Source organism: Cyprinus carpio, chromosome B6, assembly GCF_018340385.1.
Source record: "Cyprinus carpio isolate SPL01 chromosome B6, ASM1834038v1, whole genome shotgun sequence".
In the NCBI taxonomy this organism is placed as follows: Eukaryota; Metazoa; Chordata; class Actinopteri; order Cypriniformes; family Cyprinidae; genus Cyprinus; species Cyprinus carpio.
The window spans coordinates 16,773,938-16,798,414 of NC_056602.1; the positions used below are offsets into that span (position 1 = coordinate 16,773,938).

At 33.3% G+C, this 24,477-nt stretch overlaps 2 protein-coding genes across 17 annotated transcripts in view; one reads left to right on the plus strand and one right to left on the minus strand.

The window, feature by feature from the left end:
- The window catches only part of LOC109066119 (leucine-rich repeat-containing protein 40), a 76,425-nt gene that overhangs the window by 33,316 nt on the left and 18,632 nt on the right, over window positions 1-24,477 (plus strand). The window lies entirely within an intron of this gene.
- Window positions 1-24,477, minus strand: part of LOC109066117 (leucine-rich repeat-containing protein 7-like) — a 95,242-nt gene that overhangs the window by 27,985 nt on the left and 42,780 nt on the right. For 11 of the 16 annotated variants that reach the window (XM_042725915.1, XM_042725916.1, XM_042725911.1 and 8 more), the window contains 13 exons: window positions 14,054-14,256; window positions 12,459-12,576; window positions 12,221-12,299; window positions 10,944-11,033; window positions 9,194-9,250; window positions 8,293-8,356; window positions 5,328-5,402; window positions 4,841-4,985; window positions 4,685-4,757; window positions 3,564-3,581; window positions 1,779-1,908; window positions 902-1,017; window positions 295-364 (listed from right to left, as the gene is read on the minus strand). In XM_042725915.1, the coding sequence (XP_042581849.1) occupies window positions 295-364; window positions 902-1,017; window positions 1,779-1,908; window positions 3,564-3,581; window positions 4,685-4,757; window positions 4,841-4,985; window positions 5,328-5,402; window positions 8,293-8,356; window positions 9,194-9,250; window positions 10,944-11,033; window positions 12,221-12,299; window positions 12,459-12,576; window positions 14,054-14,242 (1,224 nt within the window). In that variant the 5' untranslated portion in view covers window positions 14,243-14,256. The remainder of the gene's footprint in view (window positions 1-294; window positions 365-901; window positions 1,018-1,778; window positions 1,909-3,563; window positions 3,582-4,684; window positions 4,758-4,840; window positions 4,986-5,327; window positions 5,403-8,292; window positions 8,357-9,193; window positions 9,251-10,943; window positions 11,034-12,220; window positions 12,300-12,458; window positions 12,577-14,053; window positions 14,257-24,477) is intronic. The other 5 variants (XM_042725914.1, XM_042725926.1, XM_042725913.1 and 2 more) reach the window with 1 other exon arrangement.

The following is a 24,477-nucleotide window of genomic DNA, read 5'->3' on the forward strand; positions in this document are numbered from 1 at the left end:
TGGGGCAACTGTACATTGTAGAAACTATTGTAATTTTAATGGTAAAACTGCTATGTATTAAACGGTTAATTTGTTAATGTTAAATTGCCTATATTATAAAACTATAATAAATCTAACAGGACATTTAATGTACTATAATACTATATAATATATATATACCAGTTAATAAAATAGAATTTTTTATAGTAAAGTTCTGGCAAATTAACTGTTCATGCAATGTTGTTAAAACGTGCTCCAAAAACTATATAGTTATATACTTTTTACACAATTTAAAAAGGAGGTCCAGATAACAACCTGATTGTCAGATAACCAGAGTGCAGCAAGATCTTTCAATTTAGTGAAAGTGAAGGGAAGATTCTTTAACCTAAAACAGAACAAAGAATTAGTTCATGAGAATTCAAAAAGGCAAAACATGGATGGTAAAACCAAATAACACTGTTGGAGAGAGTTACTCTGTGTAGTTCAAATGTTATGAAGACCTATGGTGATTCCGTTCACTTCAGAAACCCCATTAACTCAGGTACTCTAATGGCTTTGCCATGTTTAGTCTTGGTTAAGTTTAATTACTCTACTTCCAGATAATCGCAGTCAGAGCATCAAATCTGTCCGCACAGCTCATAAAGAGCTTTCTTAATTACCCTGTGGGAAGGTCAGGCACTTTTCTGATGTTATGCCCCATTACTGTGCCATTATGGAAAATAATCAACAGCATCCACACTGCTTTACATGAACCAATCAAGACTGTTCATCAAATCTATAAGAGATTTGAAGAAGCACTTTCTTTAAGCAAATAATGTGTCTCATCTTTTATTCATTAAACAATTTCGATCATGTGTTGGTGTGAATGTTGACAAATGCGTGCACAGGGTGTAAAATGAAAAAAAGGAACATCGGGTGTTACCTATTGTCACTTAGATTGAGAACACGTAGCTTTGTCATCTGTCCAATTTCATCAGGCAGAAACTCTATTTTATTGGAGCGCAAGGACATGACCGTAACATTCCTGCAGTTTCCAATCTGCAACATAGAACAGGATATGAGAGCTCTGGTGAAGTGCACTTTTGTCAGCTTTTTTTGTTAAATATCAGCATCTTTCTCTCAGGTAAAATGACTCTTGTATTCTGTCAATACAGCGAGTGGCGAGTGAAGGTCAGCAGGACATTACCATGCATTTGGTTTAACAGATTTAAGCTGTCCTGATTTTAGCCACTTAAGTGGATCTCAAATTGTGGTAGTCAAAAATGTATATACTGTATTATATTTAATTTAAGATTCATCTGCAAGTTTAATTATAGCTTTGTGTGTTGCACAGCAAACACTGTTACTTTTGGATATTGGGCAGCAAATATGCTAGTTTTTATGGATATACCAGCTATTAATATATCATGAAGGTATTACTTATGTAAAATCTATAAGACCCTAGGTCTTATCTAAGTTCTGAAGGTGAGCTAAAAAAGTGGCCTCGTTGGCAAGTAATTTCTAAGCCTTGTTGAAATAAACTAATCAAAAATTCCAGAATGGTCTTGGTTAACTGATTTTAGTTCAACCGTTAACTAGTTTTACTTAACTTTCACAAGTGTTGGTCTAAGCTGGCCAAGTTATTGTTGAACATATAAACTTGTTTTGACAGTTTTATTGGTTTTGAGCTGCCAACCATCTAAACTGACTTCGCTGGTGTAGGTTATATTTTCAGCACAAAGAGGTAAAATATATAGAGAATGCGCCTTTGATTTCCCTCATTATTAATACTGTAGAAAGTGCATAACACTAATACTCACCTCCCTGGGCAGCTCAGTCAGGAAGTTCTCATCGGCCGCAAATGTCCGAAGACTGTGCAGGTAGCCAATGGTGGGTGGCAGGGATTCCAGTTCATTACAGCTACAGTCAAACTCCTCTAAAAGTGATAAACTGGCAGATGTGAGAGAAAGCAGGTGAGGAGTGTGCAGTTACGCTTAATCCCTATTTAAAGCCTATTGAAAACACTTCATGAGATGATAACATAAATGCATACATCATGTGACGTCTCTTTAAAGGTCGGCAGATAAAGAAATAATTGCCTCTACTGTAGTGAATAATTCTTCAAAAAAAAAGTTTAGATTTTAGGTTAAATAGCAGGTTTAACCAAAGTCTTAAAGGAATAGTTCTCTTATTTTTTGCTCACCCTCATGCCGTTCCAAATCCAAACCCATATGATCTACTTTTTTATATAAAGAAAGTGAATGAGGATACAGGCTGTCAAGCTCCAAAAAGCATCATAAATGTTGTTTATAACAACCTGTGCACTATTTTTTATGTCTTCTAAAGCCATGCAAAATCTTTGTGTGAGGAACAGACCTAAACTGATTATTTACAGAAAATCTTGCTATATTTATAGTGCATTCAGCCTTAATGATAATTCCAGGTGAAGGTAAATAGGTTTTCACAAGGAATCATACGTTGTGAGGAAAAGAAATCTGTAGAAACAGAAAAATACTGGTCATTTTCTGCTAGGACATTACCCAAAACACTACACAATTCAATGCATAATTTAAATTGTAGGTAAAACAACTGTGATAAATCAATACAGAATTTTTTTCATAATAACACAGTACATTGTACCCTATTTTTACAATCTTTCCTTAAATTGTATGTCTTCAGGAGACTTGTACTATGCAGTATACTCCAGTTAATGATGCTCATTCTGCTATTTTGTCATTTTGGAGCTTGACAGGACCAGTTCCTGTTCATTTTCATTGGAAGAGAGCAACCAGTAAATTCATCAACATTTATCCTTTTGTGTTCCTCGGAAGAATATAAAGTCAAAAGGGTTTGGAAGAAATTGAAGGTGATTAAATAATGAAAAGTAAACTATTCCTTTAATATGCAATTTACATTCTAACATCCCATTTAAATGTTTACAATGTGCAAACAAACTATCAAAGCTTAAGTACATCTAATTGAAGTAGTATCAGTGTCTATGGCTCATATTATATTAAGACAGGGAGTAAATGAGTTATGTTAATGGAAATGAGAATTATGAGTTATGTGGAACTATTGTCTCCATGTCAAAAAGGTATGAAGACATGTTAAAGGGATTGATGATGAATTTACTAAATATACTACACTGCAATACAATTCTGGTGATTGTAAAAAGCACTAATCATATGAAATACTGAGCTCTTAAAATAAACCTTATGTTAGTTTAGAACATTTACAATGATCTGGTATATGCCACAGTGTTTATTGAGTCAAATGAGTTTCAGTTTTTTAAGTAACGGATCTCACATTACTCATTTAAAACCCTTTTCCCCTTGTAACCCTCCCGTATTTTGTTCCTTAGTTTTTCCCCCTTTTTCGTCTTATTTTAATTGAATGAATTTGAAAGAGGTCAATGTATATTTGTTAAGCCAAGTAAGGTCATTAGTCCAACATTTGTTTTAGCAGACTGATCCAGCTGGGCTTCCATATGCAGGGCTTTCAATGTGTCTCTTTAAGCAAGATATGGATGCAAAGGTATGCCCTTGCCTAAATAAACATGCTGTGGCAGACGTGTGGGGAATACAAACACTCGCTGGTCTACTTACCCGGTTTTGCCACGTGCACTGAGGTGCCCATTTAAGATGCATGTTTGATTAACACAACACACAGAACCGAGCAATGACAAACCAAGAAGAGAGATGCATGGAGTATAGTATCACAGGAATGAGGTAGTGGTGACAGCTATGACAAATGAAAAAGGCAGTCTGCAGAAAATATGACATCTTAATTAACAGATGCTAAGAAATGTGGTATATGCACCTCGTCCCCAAATTTCCCATTTGATTCTGAATTAAAAATCTAAAGTCAGACTGATTAGCCAGTTTGCTTTGCAATTTGTAAAATTAAATTGTGTGAGATTTTATCAGAACAATATAAGCTAATATATTCAGTGTTAATTAATTACACTGAGCCAACTCAAACTAATTTATCTCATTTTAATATATGCTGCAATATAATTATGCCATCAGAAAGGTTACAGGGTTGACAGTTTTTTAGTTTAATCTGATTTTAACTTTATTGAATTTAATGCCTCCTTGCTGAATAATAGTACTATTTCTTTAAAAAAACAAACACACTGACCCCAAACGTTTGACTGGTAGTGTATGAGAGACACAAATGGCACTGATTTTGTAGACTGACCAATAAAAAGATTAAACTATTTATTTAGGCATAGTTAAAAGGTTTCAATATTTTAGATTTTTACATTGCATACATTGTTTCCCTCAAATACAGGTAATAAAGATTTAAAAACATTGCTAACATTGCTGACAGTCACATTGATGTTGACAGTCAGCATTTTCTCATGCTGGGGCGAGAAAAAACTGCCAGAATGACAGCAGAATTGTTATATCGTGCCCCAGATTGCAATTCAGTGAAAAAGCCAATACTGAGAGTACAAGCTACAGTACAATGTCACAAGTATCATCATAAAAAAAAAAAAACTATATCATTTCAAAGGTTCAAGTCACTAAAGACTGTACTGACCACTTTGAGCTTAAGGTTTTATTATATGGCTATAAACCACAACATAATTCCATAAACTTGGAAAAAAAACTGTGCATTAGAGGAATGTTCAGGGATTGTGATCTAAGACATCGCAAAGGTATTTTCTGCCTTTGTCATTTTTCCTTTACACAGCTGGATGAGTCGTAAGTGAGTTACTAACCTTCCAATGGTGTTAGGCAGTGAGGTGAGCTGGTTGTCATCAACTTTTAATGTTGTCAGCTTTTTCAACTTTCCTGTGAAAGATGTTTAGCATTGTAAAGACACACCGAAACCTAAAAACCCAAATATTTCAAAAGAGTAAGCAGTGGAACTTCACCTATTGTATCAGGTAACTGTTGCAGCATGTTGGAAGAGAGAAGTAGATCCTCTAAGGACTCGCAGCCAGAGATATCTGCATCTAGACTCTCAATCCTGTTCTTAGCCAAGTCTAGATATCGCAGCTGCCTCAGTTTCCCAATAGATTCAGCAGATGACAAGAGAGATAAATGAAAGAAATCATATATTATGCTTTATACATATATTATAGTCTAGTACTTGCATACTAAAATGTCTTGTCAAATTCCAATAGTCCTCCAAAGATTTTCTCATTTCTCATTTACTCGCACTCAAGTTCTTCCAACACCATATTAAATGACAGAATGACATGACAGCGAGTAAATAATGACAAAATGTTTCATACTTTAAAGCCTTAATGGTATTTCTTATGCATGAAATCTATAACAGGGCTGACAAGGTATGCTCATATTTAGTACATGCAATAGATGCTAACTCTGGAATTCTATAATACTTTTGAAATTGCTTACCCCTGGTATGGTTTGTAATGAATTGTTGTCCAACCACAGCTCTTTTAAACTATGGATCTGCTCCAGCACTTCTGGCTGTAACATTAAAGAGGGTCATAACCAACAAAAGAACAATATATACAGTTTTGCATCCCAAATGAATAGCAATTTATGAATGTTAATTAAATCATTACGATAGCTTCTTCTCAAGGTGCATTATACAATTATACTTCCCTTGGCAAAAAATAAAATTAAATAAATACATACATACATATATTGTACAATTTTTAATGCATTCAACTTATTTGAAATAGAGGACACAAACTGAAAGCTCAGATTTTCATGATTTTGGGTCTTAAAAAACTACTAAACAGAGAGAGACAGTATGTGGTAATAAATGTATTGTAAATTGTCTGCTAAATTCTCAGAGAAGCTTGATTTGCTTTTCTACATTATCCAAGATATTTAAAAAACATTACTGTAAAAGGGAAATATTGGAGCCTATTTTAATTTCGGAAAAACACCTTAAAGTGGGTATCAAATTTTAAATCAAACCACTTTACTGCACATCCTTTGAATCATTTAAAGTCAGCACAAACGTTACAACGTGATGAAACCAATAACCAATTCTTATATAATAAAAGCAAGCTCTTGACAACATTCCAGAGGCTTCAAAAACAAATTATTGTTTTAAATTGAGTTTCAACAGACCCAAATCCCCTATGCGCCACCGACTCAGTCAGTTCTTAATGGCTGCTCTCTGCTTTTCTCTCCCTTTGAGCACCAGCATCTGTCCCTTCATGATCCTCTCAGCAAGGACTTCAATTAAGAAACTATCTGCAGCTCAGGGCACCACACCAGCCAACATCTGCCAACATCACAGCAAGAGTCAGATATCCTGACAAATGCCTCCTGCCATCAGTGTTCCATTCTCAACACTAATTGTTTGGGGAATGTGTACTTTTTCAGAGAAATATCTGCCTAAAAGAACATGACACCAACAGAGCTGTGATAAATTAAACTAATGATTGTTTTTAGGCTGTGCAACTGCTATGCCATGATTACCTGACATGATGCAATGCATCCAAAAATGCTTGAGGAAACTGCTCAGTTACATTTCAGTTGAGGATTGTTACTTGATAATATGCTGTTGTTTTTCTCAATAAAGAATTTTCTCATTAAAGATGTTTAACCTCTAGATAATGTAGATCATCAACCACAGAAGGTTAAACTATATATAATATGAACTGTATTTTTTGTGAGATTCCATCATTTAGAACATGGAATGAAACATTTAATACCAATTTCACAGATTAAACAGAATATATAAAGTTTATCATGTTTAGAATTGCTGGACACAGTTGAGAACGATAACAATTCTCAGGAACTGATAAGGAGCTGAGTTCAAAATTAAAAGAGCACTGATGGGGCTGCCAACAGGAAAGGTCAAAAGTTATTTGAAAAGTCATCCTGAAGTGGGACACTGAGATTGAAAGTCCAGACAGCAGAAGTGTTGATGGGTGTTCTCTTATTACTTGGGGGCTTTGAGCAGTAAAGTACGTTTACTGTGATGCCAAACCATCTGTTCCCTTTGGAAGCATTGGTGCGCGCATGCATTTTTTCATCACCCAAGGACAAAGTGCCCTGGATATTCCAAACGTGTGTATGACACTGATACAAGGTTTAAAAGTAATTCTACAACTCTACAAACTCCACCTTGGTACCTGGAATCTTAAATTAGGGCTGGGTGACATAGCCAATTTTTTTTCACAATATGTTTTCCAAATTACATAATATTGATTTATCATGATATTCCATGGAATGCATTTCACATGTTCAATAGGACTCAACAATAAAGGTAATGTAACTACAGATGTTTACATGTTTTATAATTAAAGACAAATTAATCATCAAAAATGGTTTGTCAACTTAAGAAATTAATTCATAAATTTAACAATTTGATTAATCATTTAAAATGCAATCAAATGGAAATTTAACAATTAAATTACAACAGTTTTTGCCAAGCATTTTTATTTTTTTTTTTGCTGCACAACAACATCTTATTTTATACGTTATGAATTAAAATTAGTGAAAAAATATATTTGCATTATATTCCTTGCAACAAAAACAACATCAACAATAATAATAAAATAAAAAATAATAAAAATAAAATGTACTTTGTAATATATTTTTGTCGTAAGTTCCTCAAATCTTATTTTCGCCAATTTATCAAGACATGTGCGATTCAGTGTGCATTTGACAATAGCTAATTGGAAAATTGCTTTTATTATTGATATTGTGGATTTATTTTTTTTCTCTAAATATCAATATCTACTCATCACCCAGCCCTAAATTAAACGTTTTTCCAGTCATTCTTTCAACATGTTTCATGGTCATTGGAATGGACCAATTTAAAAACAACCAACGTCCCCTATTCAATATATCAAAAAACAAAAACAAATACAATGGGACATTTTTTTCACTGTAATTTAAATAATAATAATAATAATAAAACTGCTATTAATAGCTACTTTTGTGTTCAACTGCCACAGTTACCCTAGACACAATAACTTGCCTGCTCATGGACCTCTTCATTGATTTATACTCAAATAAATAAATGCAACAACGCCAGCATTAAGCACTGAAGGAAACAACTATAGGCATGCTGTGAGTGGGGCTACATGGGATACATATGATAAATTCCTTGCCATTGTTTACTCCAGCTTGGGTGAGCCAATTAAATGCAGCTCAGTGGTGAACGTTCTGTCATGGCAAGCACTGCATGTTTGAATAAACTCATGAATAATGGATCAGCGCATGATGCAACCAAAACGCAGTGCAGCACTAGAGATCTGACAAGAGGCAACAGCTTCCCCTACCCCCCTCCTCTATCCCCCCTAAGCCAAAATCCATGCTGAATAAAGACTGAGTGAGGTAACAGCTGTCCCATTGATAAAAGTGTTTAAAAAGAGAACATCTTTCTTACCAGTTCAGAGAATTCATTGCTTCCCAAGTCTAACCGCTCCAGTTGCGACAGCCTATGAATTGACCTGCAACATGACAAGAAAAGAAATCAAACTCATTTCAAATATATGTAGACATTAGGGATTGCTAAATGCACTTAAAGTTTAGGATTTAAAGAACTTGTTTATCCAAAAGAGAAAATTCTGTAACTCTGTACTCAAATATTTGTGACGGTATTCACAACATGGCCCTCATTCAATATGTGGGCAAACACTGCTCTCCCAGATTGGAGAACATTACCTCATGCAGTCTGGTTTTGAAGGAAAAATTGGCGGTATTATTGCTGGCAGATAAAAATAGTCTTGAACCAGTACATCTGAACAAGTCAGCAAGCATAAACCTTCGTGTGCAATATGTGTCCCTCTCTACAGGGGTCCAGAGGTCTTCCCCACTGTGACAAATGACACTTTAGACTCTGCTACTCTGAGTTTGTTACATAAACTTGTGTCTAAATCACATTATTGAGGGATGAATAAAAAACTAAATAAAATTTATCTTCAAGGAAGAGAAGAGTTTTATATATTAATGCAATGATTTGAAGTGCTGTTAGATTCAAATATCAATATTCAAATATCAAACTGCTATAGGTGTACAAAACAAAAGCTCCATCTCTTTACATTTTAAGGCAGTGTAAATGAAGAAATGCAAATGGTATTTAATCAAAATGTCTTGTTGTGAAGTAAAGACTAAATATAAAACAAATGGACACCCATAAAACAAAATAAATTAAAATAAATAAATAAATTGGTGAATCAAAATTTCAATGTTTGTCCTATAACATTTTTTTTTTTTCATGAAATTTATTTAATGACCCCATGTTGGCAGTAGCGAAAGAATAATTCATAAGAAATTAAGTAACTTACTTTGGCATAGTTTTCAGATGATTCTCACGAAGCTCCAGGATTCGTAATTTAGATAATCTGGAAAAAAAAGGTTGCAAATAATTTTTTGGAAAAATTCTAAATCTCAATCTAATTTTTTTCAAAGCAAAAACATAGGGGTGAATTCAATAAACAGTTCTGCCACTTTTGCATGTGGTATTTGAGCACAAAAATATATATATACAGTACAGACCAAAAGTTTGGAAACTTTACTATTTTTAATGTTTTTGAAAGAAGTCTCTTCTGCTCATCAAGCCTGCAGTTTATTTGATCAAAAATACAGAAAAAACAGTAATATTGTGAAATATTATTACAACTTAAAATAATAGTATTCTATTTGAATATACTTTTTAAAAAATTATTTATTCCTTTGAGGCAAAGCTGAATTTTCAGCATCATTACTCCAGCCTTCAGTGTCACATGTAACATCCAGTCTATCACATGATCATTTAGAAATCATTCTAATATTCTGATTTATTATGAGTGTTGGAAACAGTTCTGCTATCTAATATATTTGATGAATAAAAGGTTAAAAAGAACTGCATTTATTAAAAAAATATATATATATTCTAATAATATATATTCTAATAATATATTTTCTTTACTATCACTTTTGATCAATTAAACACATCCTTGCTGAATAAAATTATTGATTTTATTTAAAAAAAAAAGAAAGAAAAAAAAATTACTGACCCCAAATTACTGACCAGTAGTGTATATTATTACAAAATATTTATATTTTAAAAAAACATAGCTTCTTTTTTTCTTTTTTCTTTTTTTTTACTTTTAATTCATCAAAGTATCCTAAAAAAGTATCACATGTTCTGAAAAAATATTAAGCAGCAGAACTGTTTCCAACTTTGATAATGAATCATCATATTAGAATGATTTCTAAAGGATCATGTGATAATGATCTTAAAAATTCAGCTTTGCATCACAGAAATAAATGATAATTTAAAGTATAATAAATTTAAAAACAATTATTTTAAATTGTAATAATATATCACAATATTACATTTTTTTCCGTATTTTTGATCAAATAAATGCAGGCTTGATGAGCAGAAGAAACTTCTTTCAAAAACATTAAAAATAGTAATGTTTCCAAACTTTTGGTCTGTACTGTATATATTATCAATCCTTCACAATGCAGTTTAACCAGGCGCTATTTGTGCCGAAATAGCGCTGCACCATGAGTATTTAAATTAATGTCAATCATTTCAGCATGAATGTGCCCTTGCTATAAATGTCCAGACTTGGGGCTATTTGTCTGGACATTGTGCAATTTACATTGTGTTATTACCACCTTCTAAAAGCGCTTGAAGAGAATGAATCAAGCTCTATAACAACACAGACAGCCCATGCAAATACACAGTGTTGTCAGGGCAATTAATTTTTAGTGAATTCCCCAGATTCTTTTATCAAAACTAAATGCAACAGCCCTTGACCAATGTCAGCTGCCATAATAAATCCCCTTTCCCCAATGCAAATGAAATTACTATTCATTATTAAACCCAATATGAGCTGCAAAAAAGAAATATACAAACTAAAACTTTAGTCAAAAACACTGCCAGAATCAGCCCCATGCTGCTCCTCGGATACAAAATAACATCTAAAAATAAAAATGCTACGATGACAACTACAAGAACGAGACAAACTCAGACGGGTGTGCTAAAGAGTTGTTTCACAATCCCCAGCAGAGCAGGAACAGAGAGGCCCAAGATGAAGCTTTTACCTCCCAAAATTGGCAGGCAGGTATTCAAGGAAGGCGTCATTTAAGAAGAGCTGTGTCAAGTTGAGGAGCTGGGTGAAGCCGTCTGGGAGCCTGCAGGAACAGAGAGGTGATCAGACCCTCTCAAAGGCCAGCGCCCTTAAGATTTGATAAGCATTAAGTACTTCAGGAGCGGTGAGAGCCATCTGTAATCCCTCTATGCTTCCCCTTCTACTGGCTCTGTTAGCATCCCAGTAAATGGAGTCACTAGAGGGCTGATTTAATCATAATATGAAGAAAAGGGTTCTCTGCAGAGACCATGCACTGGATCCTGAATGTTTGGTCCTCTATCATAAACTTCTGAATCAAAGATTTGAAGCTCAGCTTAAGACGGAAGGCCAAACGAATACACTGATATAAAAAAGTAATGCATGTCTTATCTGAGCTTGGTTCAGTTTTAAGGCATGATGTCAACTTACAATATGCGTTATTAATGTACAAATGTGCTTTAGAATTCAAAACTGTGTTTAATAATAGATTAAAAAGAGAAAGAGAAAAAAACATTATATGAAATACAGAATGAAAACATCTAGCTTTTGCATTTATGTTCACTTTGTATTTTTTATCCTAAGGAACCCAGAAAAGGAAGGCAAATAATTGCCTTCATTTGAGAGTGAAAAGAATAAATACAGCAAATCCATGTATGATATAATAAACAATTTCATATTGTGTTACTGTAGATAGGAAATCCTCTTCAGGAAAGATAAGAGAAGAGATTTACATATTAATGCAATTATGTGAAGTGGTGTTAGATTGAAATCAGTATTGGTTTATTTCTTTAGCTGCTATAGTAGGTGTACGAAACAAAAGCTCCATCTCTTTACATTTTAAGGGAGTGTAAATGAAGAAATTCAAACAGAAATTTGGCTAAATTAGTTGTGATTAAAAAAACATAACATGCTTTTTTAATTCTTTTTTTATTTTATTCTTTCTATGATTATTTTGCATGCAGATTTTATTGTCTCACATTTATGGGGTATGAAATACTCATGTTTTTAAAAATCCACAACACTATTTAAATTAAAACTAGTGAAGGAAAATGAGATTAAAGTGATATTAAAAAATTTAAGAAAGGAGTTGCCATAAAATTTGAACTAAAATCTATTTACATAAAATTCACATAAAATGTTAAATAAATATATATGGATTCGTCAACTGCCTATATGTACATAATACCACAATTATCAAACATTACAGTTCTCAGTCTTTCTGATTTAAGAAATGTGAGCAGCTCTACTTACTTGGCTATAGGGTTTACACTGGCCTCCACAACTGATAGACATTTACAGCATTTGATGTTGTCTGGAAACTCTTGAATACCTGAGATAAAGCCAGTTTTACCATTTTGAGAGAGGGTAGATGTGTACTGTATTAAAGTACAATCATACACAATCATACCAATATGCTCAGCACAAAAAATAGCTTGGAAAAATAGATTTTAAAAAAGCAAATATAGAATAAATGAAGTTAAGGATGTACCATTTTTACTAATATCTAACTCCTTTAGATTCACAAGGCTGGCGATGGTGGTTGGCAGGTTGGAGAGGTCATTGTCAGGCATGCTCAGCTTCTTGAGTGCTTGACAGTTGAAGAGTTGCTAAGGAAGAGAAAAAAGAAAGAGATTTATTTAAAGAATTTTTTGGTGAACTTCCCAGGCCCCATGAATCAAAGTGATGAACCCGATCACATGCTCTGGTTTAATCCTGTCTTGTTGGAAATAAAATAAAAAACACAATATTAAATACTAGGTGAAACTACATTTTACACTTGTAATTTTGTAAGTTACTTAGCTCTTCTTTTATTTCTGTGTTACCTTGCTTTTTTATAGGCAACGTAGGACAACCAGAGTGTCAACATTCCCACAAATGGACAAGCAGTTATTTAAAGTTTCTTGTGCCATGCTATATTTGTGCAATCAATGTTTACAATCGATCTCATGAACTTATAAACTTATGTTAAAATTCTTAAAATACTTACAAATTATAAAAGGAAATGTCCCACAACCTCACATTACTTCTCACTTCCAATTCATTCAGTACTATTTGATGTCAACAACTCCATCACACAATCTGTTTAGTATTTTTGAGCTGACAATCAGTTTGAAACCATCCTGTAGTCTCAATTAATTAATTCCCTGAAGAGAATAGATGTGTAACTATGCTTAAAAGATTAATCCAAAATAATTCAATGATAAATAACTAATTTCAGTTCTGTAGCCTGTTTTGTTCCAGTAGTCAGGAACTAGAACCTTGGTTTGATATATATACACTATAAGGTTGAAGGTAAATTAGATATCTTTTCTTTTTTTAAAGAAATTAATACTTTTACTCAGCAGGGATACATTAAATCATTCAAAATTGACTGTAAAGATGTGCATAATGTTACAAAAGTTTTCTATTTCAAATAAATACTGTTCTATCAAACATTTATCAAAAAATCCTAAAACATGTATCATGGTTTCTACAAAAATATTAAGCAGCAAAACCATTTGCAACATTAATAATAATATCACATATTTCTCGAGCACAAAATCAGCATATTAGAAGGATTTCTTAAGGATCATGTGACACTGAAGACTTGAGTAATGGCTGCTGAAAACCTGACTTCCTAAGATAAATAACTAGCCCAGGGCAAGTACTGCGTGAACAGTGTTAAACATGAAACAAGATAACACTATGTTCACCATGGGTTTAGAATGACACCTCAAGAGTAAAAGCAAGCAAATACTTATGCACTTATCTAAGGAGTATATCAGAACAAATGCTATAGAACAAATTCAGATACAGCTTTGTACACAATATGGGAGCTGTCCATGGTCCTGTTATATTCTGACTACTAGATACATTTGACAAAATCTGATTTACCTTAACCAATGCGAAATACTAAATGGAAATAATAATAATATTAATAAACTTCAATTACGGAACACTTTTAGTGTTTTATAAGGAAACAATCACATTTAGTGCACTATTTGTCTGTACTGTTACACTGCTGTATAAGATGATGTTCAGAAGTTGACGTATCCACTGTTAGGCAGATATTATTCATGTTTAAGCTGACACTTGACAACTTACCTTAGGCAGCTCCTCAATCTGGTTGGCGTCAAGGTAGAGCTCTTCTAGCGTGCGCTCGAAGCTGAAGATCTCCTTAGGGACCTGCTGCAGGCTACAGTGGGAATAATCCAGCACTGAGATGACCTCCTCCTCCCCCCGGAAGCATCGACAGGGCACCAGGCGGCCGATGAACTTCCTCTTAGTAGTCATCTCCAGACACTGCACTGTGGCAAGAGAAAAGAAAAGAATATTCTCGTTTATGACAGAGAAACACATTCTCATAAGCATATAGCTGATTCACTAAATCACACACATATTCACGCAAATAACTTTCTACATAATTGTAGCTGGTATAGTTTAAATGCTAAGCACTGTACAACAAATTGCCAAGTACCACTGTGTCTTTATAATTGGTACCAAAAGGAAATTGTCTGGAGCTTTATGTTTTATTCGAGCTGAGGTTGAGCTTTTTATTATCCATGAACCTTACAATAGGCTATCATTATCTTCACTTATTACATGGTTCTCTGGAATACTTGCTTCTCATTGGTCATTCGTTCCATTGAACAGTCAAATATTTGTGTGTAATGACTGCTAAATTTGACAAATGGTCATAGAAACAGACCAGTGTTGCTTTCATGTCAAGTCATCTTTGTTTAAATAGCACTTAATACAATACAGATTGTGTCAAAGCAGCTTTACGGTGTTAAACTGGAAAACAGTGTGACAATACTGCAAGAGGACAATAGTAAACAGTCAATTTTTCAGTTAAAGTCAGTCCATCATTAATTCAGTAATGTCATCGTTCAGCTCTCTTCAAATAGTTTATGCCGACAATATTGCCAAAAATGAAGTGTCCCCAACTTGGCAAGCCAAAGGCTCTATCGGAGACAGAAATGGAAGAAATGGGAGGCCATTTCTTCTCTGGCTAGAGGAAACCAGCATCATGTGGTTTAATTCCACAAGTCAGATTGAGCAGAGGATTTGTCTGGTTCTCATAGTCTTTGCCTATGATCTGACTCTTTTCATGACACGTTTATCACACCCTTTCTTTTCCTATCAACATAAATTTATTTGATAATTGGTGCTATTTTTCAACTTCATCTCAAGTTGTAAAAGTTGCCACTGAGATAATAATTTTTCATTTTAAAGTGATTATAAACCTTTTGACAAGTGATTAGAAGTTCAGGAGTCTCCTGTTAAAGCATGAACAGAAAAACATTGCTTGAAGAACAAAAACAAAAAAGTAATAGACAGAAAAATCTGGACAAGAGAGCACTTAAAACAGAAAATAAACATGTTATTAGCATTGTTGTTAAATATGTTAGATAACTAGTTCATTGAAAAGTAATTTGAAATAGCAGATATAAATCACTGCTGTCAAATGATTAATCGTGATTAATATATGTGTGTGCGTTGTGTATATTTATTATGTATATATAAATAATACACACACATACAGCATATATTTTGAAAGTATTTACATGTATTTTTATTCATCTAATTTATATCATATATAAATATATTTAATATATAAAGGTAACATATTTTTCTTAAATATATACATGCATGTGTGTGTATTTATATATGCATAATAAATATACTACACACTACACACACACATATATGTGTCATGATATACTTTTACAGGCTTTTTTCATTTAATTTAGAGCAAAACAGAAAAAAAGCCATACTCAAACCTGTACCCCTTTATATGAGCACAAACAACAACTACTATGCAATACACAGCTACAACATTTAAGACTTGAGATTTCTGAATCAACAATTTCTTACTACAAACTATCAATCTGATTTCCATAAGGACAATCAACCTCATATCTCATCCTGCTGGAAAGGGTGTAATTAAATAAGAGCCAGAGAGGGTAGTACAAACCAGATGCCTTATAAAATGAACCACATCCCCTTAATTTGAACCATGAGCTAAGCATCATAAGGTGACTGATAACATAACATCTGCCCTATAAGACAAAGACGATATGACATAAAGGCTCAATGCTGTACTACAGAGGTGTTAGTGCACAGTAACCTGTGTCATAAATCAAAGCAGTTTATCTGATTAAGTTTATCATGAAAGCTCATTTAACGCCCATGAGAGAAACCCGTCGGGGAGCCAATCGCAAATATCAGTCAGCGAAAAAGGAAGCAGTACAACACAAAATTGCTTATATCAATCAACTGTGACGAGATATGTCTCTACTGCCTCTGTCCTGACAAAAAGCCAAAGAGAGAGAAGAGACATGACAGGAATCGTAATGTTCTTCAGGGATGGAAACGTGCTGCTAAAACAATGTTTGAGAGGACATTAGGGAATGTCTGAAATGAAAGACAAGCTGTGCTAATGCAGAGTGCTTTTGTCTCTTGCACATGCAAATGTATCACTGATAATTAAAACATCCTCCACTCAACAAAGAAAAGCAGCAGCTCTGGGTGAACGACTACACAGAGGATTCTGGAGATTAAAATTTCAGGAAGAGTTAGTGTAAGAGAGTGAAATTTTAGGTTGCAATTGCCTGAACACTGCAATCAAATATTATCCTGGGTAACACTTTATTTTAGGGTCTCTTAACTAGTTCCTTATTAGCATGCATATTACTAAAATATTAGCCATTTATTAGTACTAATTATGCACATATTAATGCCTTATTCTACATCCCTAATCCCAATACCTAAACTTAACAACTACCTTACTAAAGTGTTACCCTTAATAATATTATTTATGTATTTATCCACAATAGATATAGTTTGTTTCAGTCAATTTTTTTATACTTTAACTCATTGGTCTCAAACTCAATTCCTGGAGGGCCACAGCTCTGCACAGTTTAGCTCCAACCCTAATCAAACACACCTGATCCAGCTAATCAAAGTCTTCACGATTACTAGCAAACTGTGGCCCTCCAGGAAGTTTGAGACCACTGACTTTTACAAAACTGCATCCCTCCAAAAATAAATCATTATACCACTGCTTTAACTAAATTAATGATGCTAGCCATATTTAACCATGTTCATACTTTTTAACTAAATTCAACTGTTACACAATAAACAGATTTATGCTAATTCTTAACACTTTGAATAAATGCATTCTGAAAATATGATTTTATGATTGAAATGAAATCAAATAGATGCAAAACGCAAATAGTTAATAATACTAAAATATGCCATGATTTTTGAGTACAGAAATCTTACCTGTTTCATTTATGTATGACTTAAAAATATCACATTAAGTTTATTAGCTTTTTAAAATTCTAATCCAAACGAATGGAATTGTTATATGCAATTCAAATACATAAATCTTAAATTTAGGCCTAAATATATTTTTGGTAACACTTTAAAAAGAGATTCCATTTGTTAACATTAGTTCACATGAACTTGAAGAATTTATTCATCTTAATGTTAATTTCAACATTTACTAATGCATTATTACAATCAAAAGCTATCTGTATATATTATTTAATTGACCTGAGCTAACATGAACTAACAATGAACTGAACATGATTAATAGATTGTAAAATAAATAAATAAATAAATAAATACTGTACATATGTATTGCTTGTTAATTTTAACATTAAATAATGTGACCTTAATGTAAACTGTCACTTTAGTGTATGACATTCCTCATATGGGAAATACAAACTGTCTTCTATATGAATGCATAAAGATGTCACTTCCTCTCACTGATGATGTCCTCTTGAGAGGTGCCGCATCATAACTAAACCAACAGGCAAGAGTGATGCAAGAAGAAGGAAGAATTACAGATAAAGACTATAAGCGAATGAGACAGATGAAAATAGACTAAATGTCTGGAGGGGGCATAGTTATTTCACGAGACCACTTCAAAAACATGCAATATCACTTTAGACCACTGTATCTGCTTTATCTGGCCTCCTTACAGGCTTAAGATCTAATATCCTACCATCTGAATGACCGCCTCATGCCGAGAGCTGTCAGCCACCATCTGACAGGAAAACAACAATGTTTCCGTAAGGATCGTGAGATAGCTAAACAATGGCTTCGAGATAACAGGTTTTCTTTTAGGAGATGTGCTCGGGAGCGAGATGATCAGTACTGATAAGATAAAGTCATGTTCACCCACAAGAAAATAAAAATGTCTCAGATAAGATAGCAGCTTTTTCTCATCTGATTCATTTGTACATGAACTCTAACTATTTGTATGGGTCCTATGGGGTCCTTCTTCTGTGTCCTCATTTTGGATCCTAAGAACAGATAATGCCAAGGTGCTATTACAGCCTTACTGCAGCTGAATGAAAATGAGTTTACATAACAAATGCCTGAATTGAATTGGAAACAAAATTTCTTATTATATAATACACTCAAAACATGCATATTAAATGCGCTATGCAGGAAACTTTGTGACAAGGGCAAAGTAAACATAAAGAACTAGTGAACAGAGAACTAAGAACCAATGAATCTCACACTATCATTCAGAAGGGTTCAGTTAGATTTTTTAAATAAATTAACACTTTTATTTAGCAAGGATGCATCTGATAAAAAGTTATAGTAAAGAAAATATTATAAAAGATTTCTATTTCAAATAAATGCTGTTATTTTGAACTTCATATTCAACAAATCCTAGAAAAAATGTATCAAAGTTTCCACAAAAATATTAAGCAGCACAACTGGTTTTAACATTGATAATAATAAGAGATTTTATATTAGAATGATTTCTGAAGGATCATGTGACACTGAAGACTGGAGTAATGATGCCGAAAATTTAGCTTTCACATCACAGGAATAAATTCAATTTTAAAGTACATTACAATAGAAAACAGTTATTTTGAATGGTAGTATACAGTATATACCTGAATTCAAAGCAAAGATGTCTGTTCTTCCTGCCTATGTTTCAGCACAAAAATGTATAATTTGCTCATTTGAATAACTGGCTGGTCAAAACATGCATTATGCATGGACTTCCAGAATGTAAAATACTAATGCACATGTTTTCAGCAACATGATAAATTATTCATGATTCATTCATTCATTCATTCATGATAATGATTCATTATTCAAGTATGCAAAAAGTACAACTCACTGATAAGCCACACCAAATTCTTTGTGTACTGATTGTGTACAATTTCAGGAATACTGTACTTTACCAGAGCACTACATGATAATATCAATACCACCATATTTTAGGATTAAAAAAAAATAAAATAAAAAAGTAACGTCTTTAAAAGACAAAACCTGATACTTTATGCCATCTGTTTATTTGAATGTCTACAGTTGGTTTAGATTTTTTCATTAAGTGCATCTGAAGCACCTTCCTCTCATTATTGGGATTATTATTCCTCAGGAGATATTGTTTGGTTGATTGCTACATTAGACAAATTAATTACTGTAATCATCCACTGTTTCATGAGTTTGCCAGTTTGCTGTGGGTACACACAAGTCGGGTAATGAGAGCAACCTAGACAAGGGAGAGCAGGATCTGCTATTTGAGACTATCATTATAGTCTTTTATTGACCATACAGTATGTCCCCTTTTTTCCTGGAAATGTCCAGGCAGGGATTTTTAAATTGCCTAAAATGTTTTGGCTTTGTTGACAGGAAATGCCAACTTTCCAAAAGAATTTAATGTCCACTACACAACACAACAAAACAAAACCACAAAAAAATATAAAAAAAAAAAAAAAATACAAAAAAATCTACACACACAAAAAAAAAAAAACACATAATACACATAAAATGAATATTATGGCAATAAACTATAAAGAGGCCGAGCTATATTGAGATTATATATATAAAAAAAAGCACCCTCTCAAGGGCCTTCTTGCTTTTATACAATGGTGGCCATTTGATAACAATATCAAGGATAAAAACTTTAATTCAAATATTATAATATTAACTGCTATTGTTACACAAGAAACAGTCTCTGACATAACAGCACATTGCTATGCAAGACAAAATAACGATCCACCTTGGGAACTGCGCAGTGATCTGGTAAACAGGCCAAAGCTGTTGAATTGTGAAATACAATACAGCTGGATCACTGTACTGACCAATCAGCATTCAGAAGCAGTACTATCCATTTAATGACTTTAAATCCAACACAGAGCAACATTTGTATCCAATAGGAAAGCCAGCAGCAGAGTGCATACACAAGCAAAGTCTTGAGCGATTACACAGAGTAGCCAGATCTGCCCAGGGTGCTATGGAAACTGCATGACGCAAGAGCTGCTTCTGCAAAGGCGAGAGGACACATTCACAAGTTCCCAGCTCCGCTCTAGCAAAACGGCTTAATTTCTGTCTTTCAGTCACCTCACATAAAGACATCTCCGATAATTCACTGCCATTCCCGTAGAGGATAGCTCTAATGACTTTGGTGAAGCCAGGCCACATTATACGAGATCTACAGAGAGCGGAGGTGCCACAAGATGAAATGCTATCAGTGGAGCTCCTCAGCCGGTGAATGAGGTTACATTTATCCAACCAAACAGACTTTAACATCTCTTTTGTTTTATAAGGGTTATTCATTTGACTGAAGCAAGGAGTAAAGGCACTCTTAAAAGGAATAAAAGCAGAATATTGTATATGGCCATTAAAAATGCATGTGTATCTCACAACTGCATTCTCAGGGCCACATGCAGCCAGCCTGACACATATTGTTCATAATAGCTGAAAACTGTTTCCAAGGAAACCATCTCTAGATGCTGAAATGTATTTCTTTACAATAATTTCACACATTCTTCTCACAGTCAGTAATACAGTATGAACCACACATAAAGGTCAAAGTTATCACTTTGTATATATAAAATATATGGGTTATATATATATATATATAGAGAGAGAGAGAGAGAGAGAGAGAGAGAGAGATAGATGGGGGTAGAACAGACAAAAGTTATTATTATTGTCTCCAAATATCAGTCTATATTTATTACAAGACAGACATTTTTACTTGAGCTTCAGCTTTCCATATTTGATGTGTTTTACATTTGTGTGTTGATCAGTGTTCATGAGTGAATAAAAGCCTGATTTAAACCTGTTCATCATATAAAGCAATTGTGTCTCTTCAAAAGACCTGGAATGGACTTTAAAAGGAGGGACAGAAATCTCTCAGGTTTCATGAAAATGATCTTCATTAGAGTTTCAATAACACATCACACTGCAAATTAAAAAAGAAAAAAATACATGGTAAAACTTTAGTATAGAGAGCAATTCTCACTATTAACTAGTTGCTTATTATTAACTAGTTGCTTATGACCACATTCTGCATCCCTAATCATACCCAATACCTCATCTTAACAATTACCATACTAACTATTAATGAACAACAAATAGTGAGAACTGGAGATTAAAATAAATTGTGACCAAAAACACTATTTACACATTTGTACCATGCTCTTTTGAAAGTAATTTGTTTCTATTTCAAACTATTTAGTGCACTGAATTTACAGTCTGAATATCTAAAAATGTGTATTTTATTGTAAAAACTAATTGCTGTATTTAAAGAAAGTACAATCCTGGATTTATTTTGACTGTGTATTTCTTAAAGCAATCGAGCTTCTGCTCTCTTCCAGTGCTGTGTGTTCTGTTATTGTGGGTGAGTCTGACACTGATCTCCTGGGAGTCCTGCCTCAGGTCAGTTAAGCTCAAGAGGGAAACAGAGGGTTTTATGAGCACATCTGCACATCAGGGCAGATAACTACTCCCCAAGATGTCTGACTAATGTAGATATTCGATATGTCAGGGTATTTATTAGCAGTGGAGTAAGTTTTATTGTTTTAATAAAAGTATGGCAAGAGTGTTATATTCCAAAGCCAGTATTGTTGCAATTTCATCTGCACATTATAACAGCATACTTCTATTTTCACTGATCTTCATACCATTGTGATGAAATTACAGAGCAATACCATTCAAATGTATGAAATTTCTAGCACAGATGTGTTACAAAACACAAGCACAAAAAGTATATATATATATATATATATATATATATATATATATATATACAGTATATATATATATATATATATATATATATATATATATATATATTATATATATATATATATATTTTTCAGCACACCATCATCACATCATCAACAAATTATGCATCCAAAAAGGTAATATTCAACACAAAAAAGAATAAAGAATTCTGCCATTCAGATCTGATTCACAAAACTGACAATGAATTAAGACAAACAAAGATATTTTTAATAAAACCTGAGAGGTTTCTGTCCTTCCATTGAACGTCCAGGTAGCCAAAACTTAGGAGATCTGAAGATCACAAAGATGTTATAGGAATTATATTAACAGAATTACATTAATTTGTGATTTGAATCACAATCAAGCAATCTGAGGACACATCAGGCTGCGACTGAAAGGTTTGAAAAATATCAAGTGTAGGTACACATATTTTAATTCATTACACAAGATGATGAAGGCAAAATGGCAGCGACAAAGATCAGTACAAATGGGCTGTGGAATTTAAGAGGGCACAGGATGTTAACACTGGCATTTTCATTTGCCAGCAATGCGTGCAAAGTGTCATTCTCTCATGACATGCACCAAAATGATGAGATAAAGGGTCAGTTTTCAATGGAACAGCAGGTAACAGAACCGGATTTGGAGAATTTTCTAAAAGCATATCTGTCCTGGAGAGAAGGGAGTTTTTGAAAAGCTGAAGGTCAATCAAAGGCTTAACAAAGTACAGCAAAGAAAGTCATGGAAAACGGATTGATTTTAAAAACAGTATCCTGTAGAGACATCTGTCACAAGCATTCACGGCTGATGAAACGTGAATCATCTGTGTCTGATGGAAGGCATTATTAGTTAAGCAAACGGATGCCACAAATGCTTGTAACCTCTCCATGCGCTGTCAGAGACTTTTTTTGGGTTCACTGAACAATTGTTGAACCGCTCCAAAAAAGAAGATGACTGTTTGGACATAACTGCTGTGATGACCAGGCAACCTGCTTTCTGTCCATTTGGCTCTGCCCCATTTCTCCTTCTCAATGACCATGACTGCTCAAGAGCAGCCTCACTGCTGCCTCAGCATGAGGCACGGTTATTTGGCAGACACTGCAGATTTCTCCAATAATCAGAGGCAGAAGACATGCAGGAAAACAAATATGCCCCTGGGATTTTTAAAGCTATCCTTCCTGAATAGAGCAAATAGAGAGCCACAGCTTTAAATTCAGGATCAATTAATGATCCGCTGGCAAGGCATCATTTTCTTGGATTTTCTTTTTTCACTACAAATGAAATCAATAACGGTAAAGCAAACTCTTTTGAATTAAATGTACTTCTACAGGGCTACATTTGAAACAGTGTAAATGTATGCATGTATCTCTAGGGGTTTTACCGTGAATGATTTGGTTAACAACAACTCTCTTGTATTTACCAATATGTGCATGCTCTTTTTGAGATCTCTGAATGTTAACTTTTTGAAACCTCAGTCAATGATCCGTGGCACAGTTCCCATTTCAGACATGAGCAATTTATACTGTCATTATTTACTCAACCCCATGCTGTCGCAAACACATATGACTTTTGTGGAACACAAAAAGGGAAATACTGCACTTTTTCCATACACATGAAGGGGTGGGGGTATTATGTTTTTTTGAAAGAAAGACCTTATGCTTACAAAGCTATATTTGTTTAATCAAAATATAGTTGAAAACAGTTATATTATTACATTTAAAATGAACAGTTTCTATTTTAATGTATTTTAAGTCTGTGAGAAATGTAAAAAAACTAAAATAATAAATAAAAATAATTTATGTAATTATGTAATGTAATAAATGTACTGAAATGTTCAGCCATTACTTAAGTCTTTAGTGTCACATGATCTTTCTGAAATCTAATATGCTGATTTGGTACTCATGAAATATTTATTATTAGTATAAAGGTTAAAAACAGTTAAGCTACTTAATATTTTTGTGGAAACTGTGATACATCAGGATTTTTTTTTTTTTTCAGAATATATGAATTTCAGGAGAGTTCAAAAGAACATGATTTATTTGATATATATATATATATATATATATAGCAGTTATAAATAAATAATATTGTCATACTTTTTAAGATATATATATTGTATAAATGCAGTTATAATTAAATAATATTGTCATACTTTTTAAGATACAAAAGAAAAAGAAAAGTATACTACACTTTTAAACTAAAATAATTAGAGCTATTTATATTATTTAACTAATATTAATACTAAATAAATATAAATAGAGATATAAATATCACTGATTTAAAAAAAAAAATCTGACCCCATACTTTTGAATAGTAGTGTATATAATAAAAGAAAATAGGGATCAGGGTTGTCAAGCTCCAAAATTGAAAAAAAATGTCTCAATGTTTCAAAAAAGTAATCTGTACAATTAATGCATTCTAAGTTTTCCGAAGCTATTCTACAGCTTTGTAATGAACAGATCATAATTACGTTTTTATTCACATAT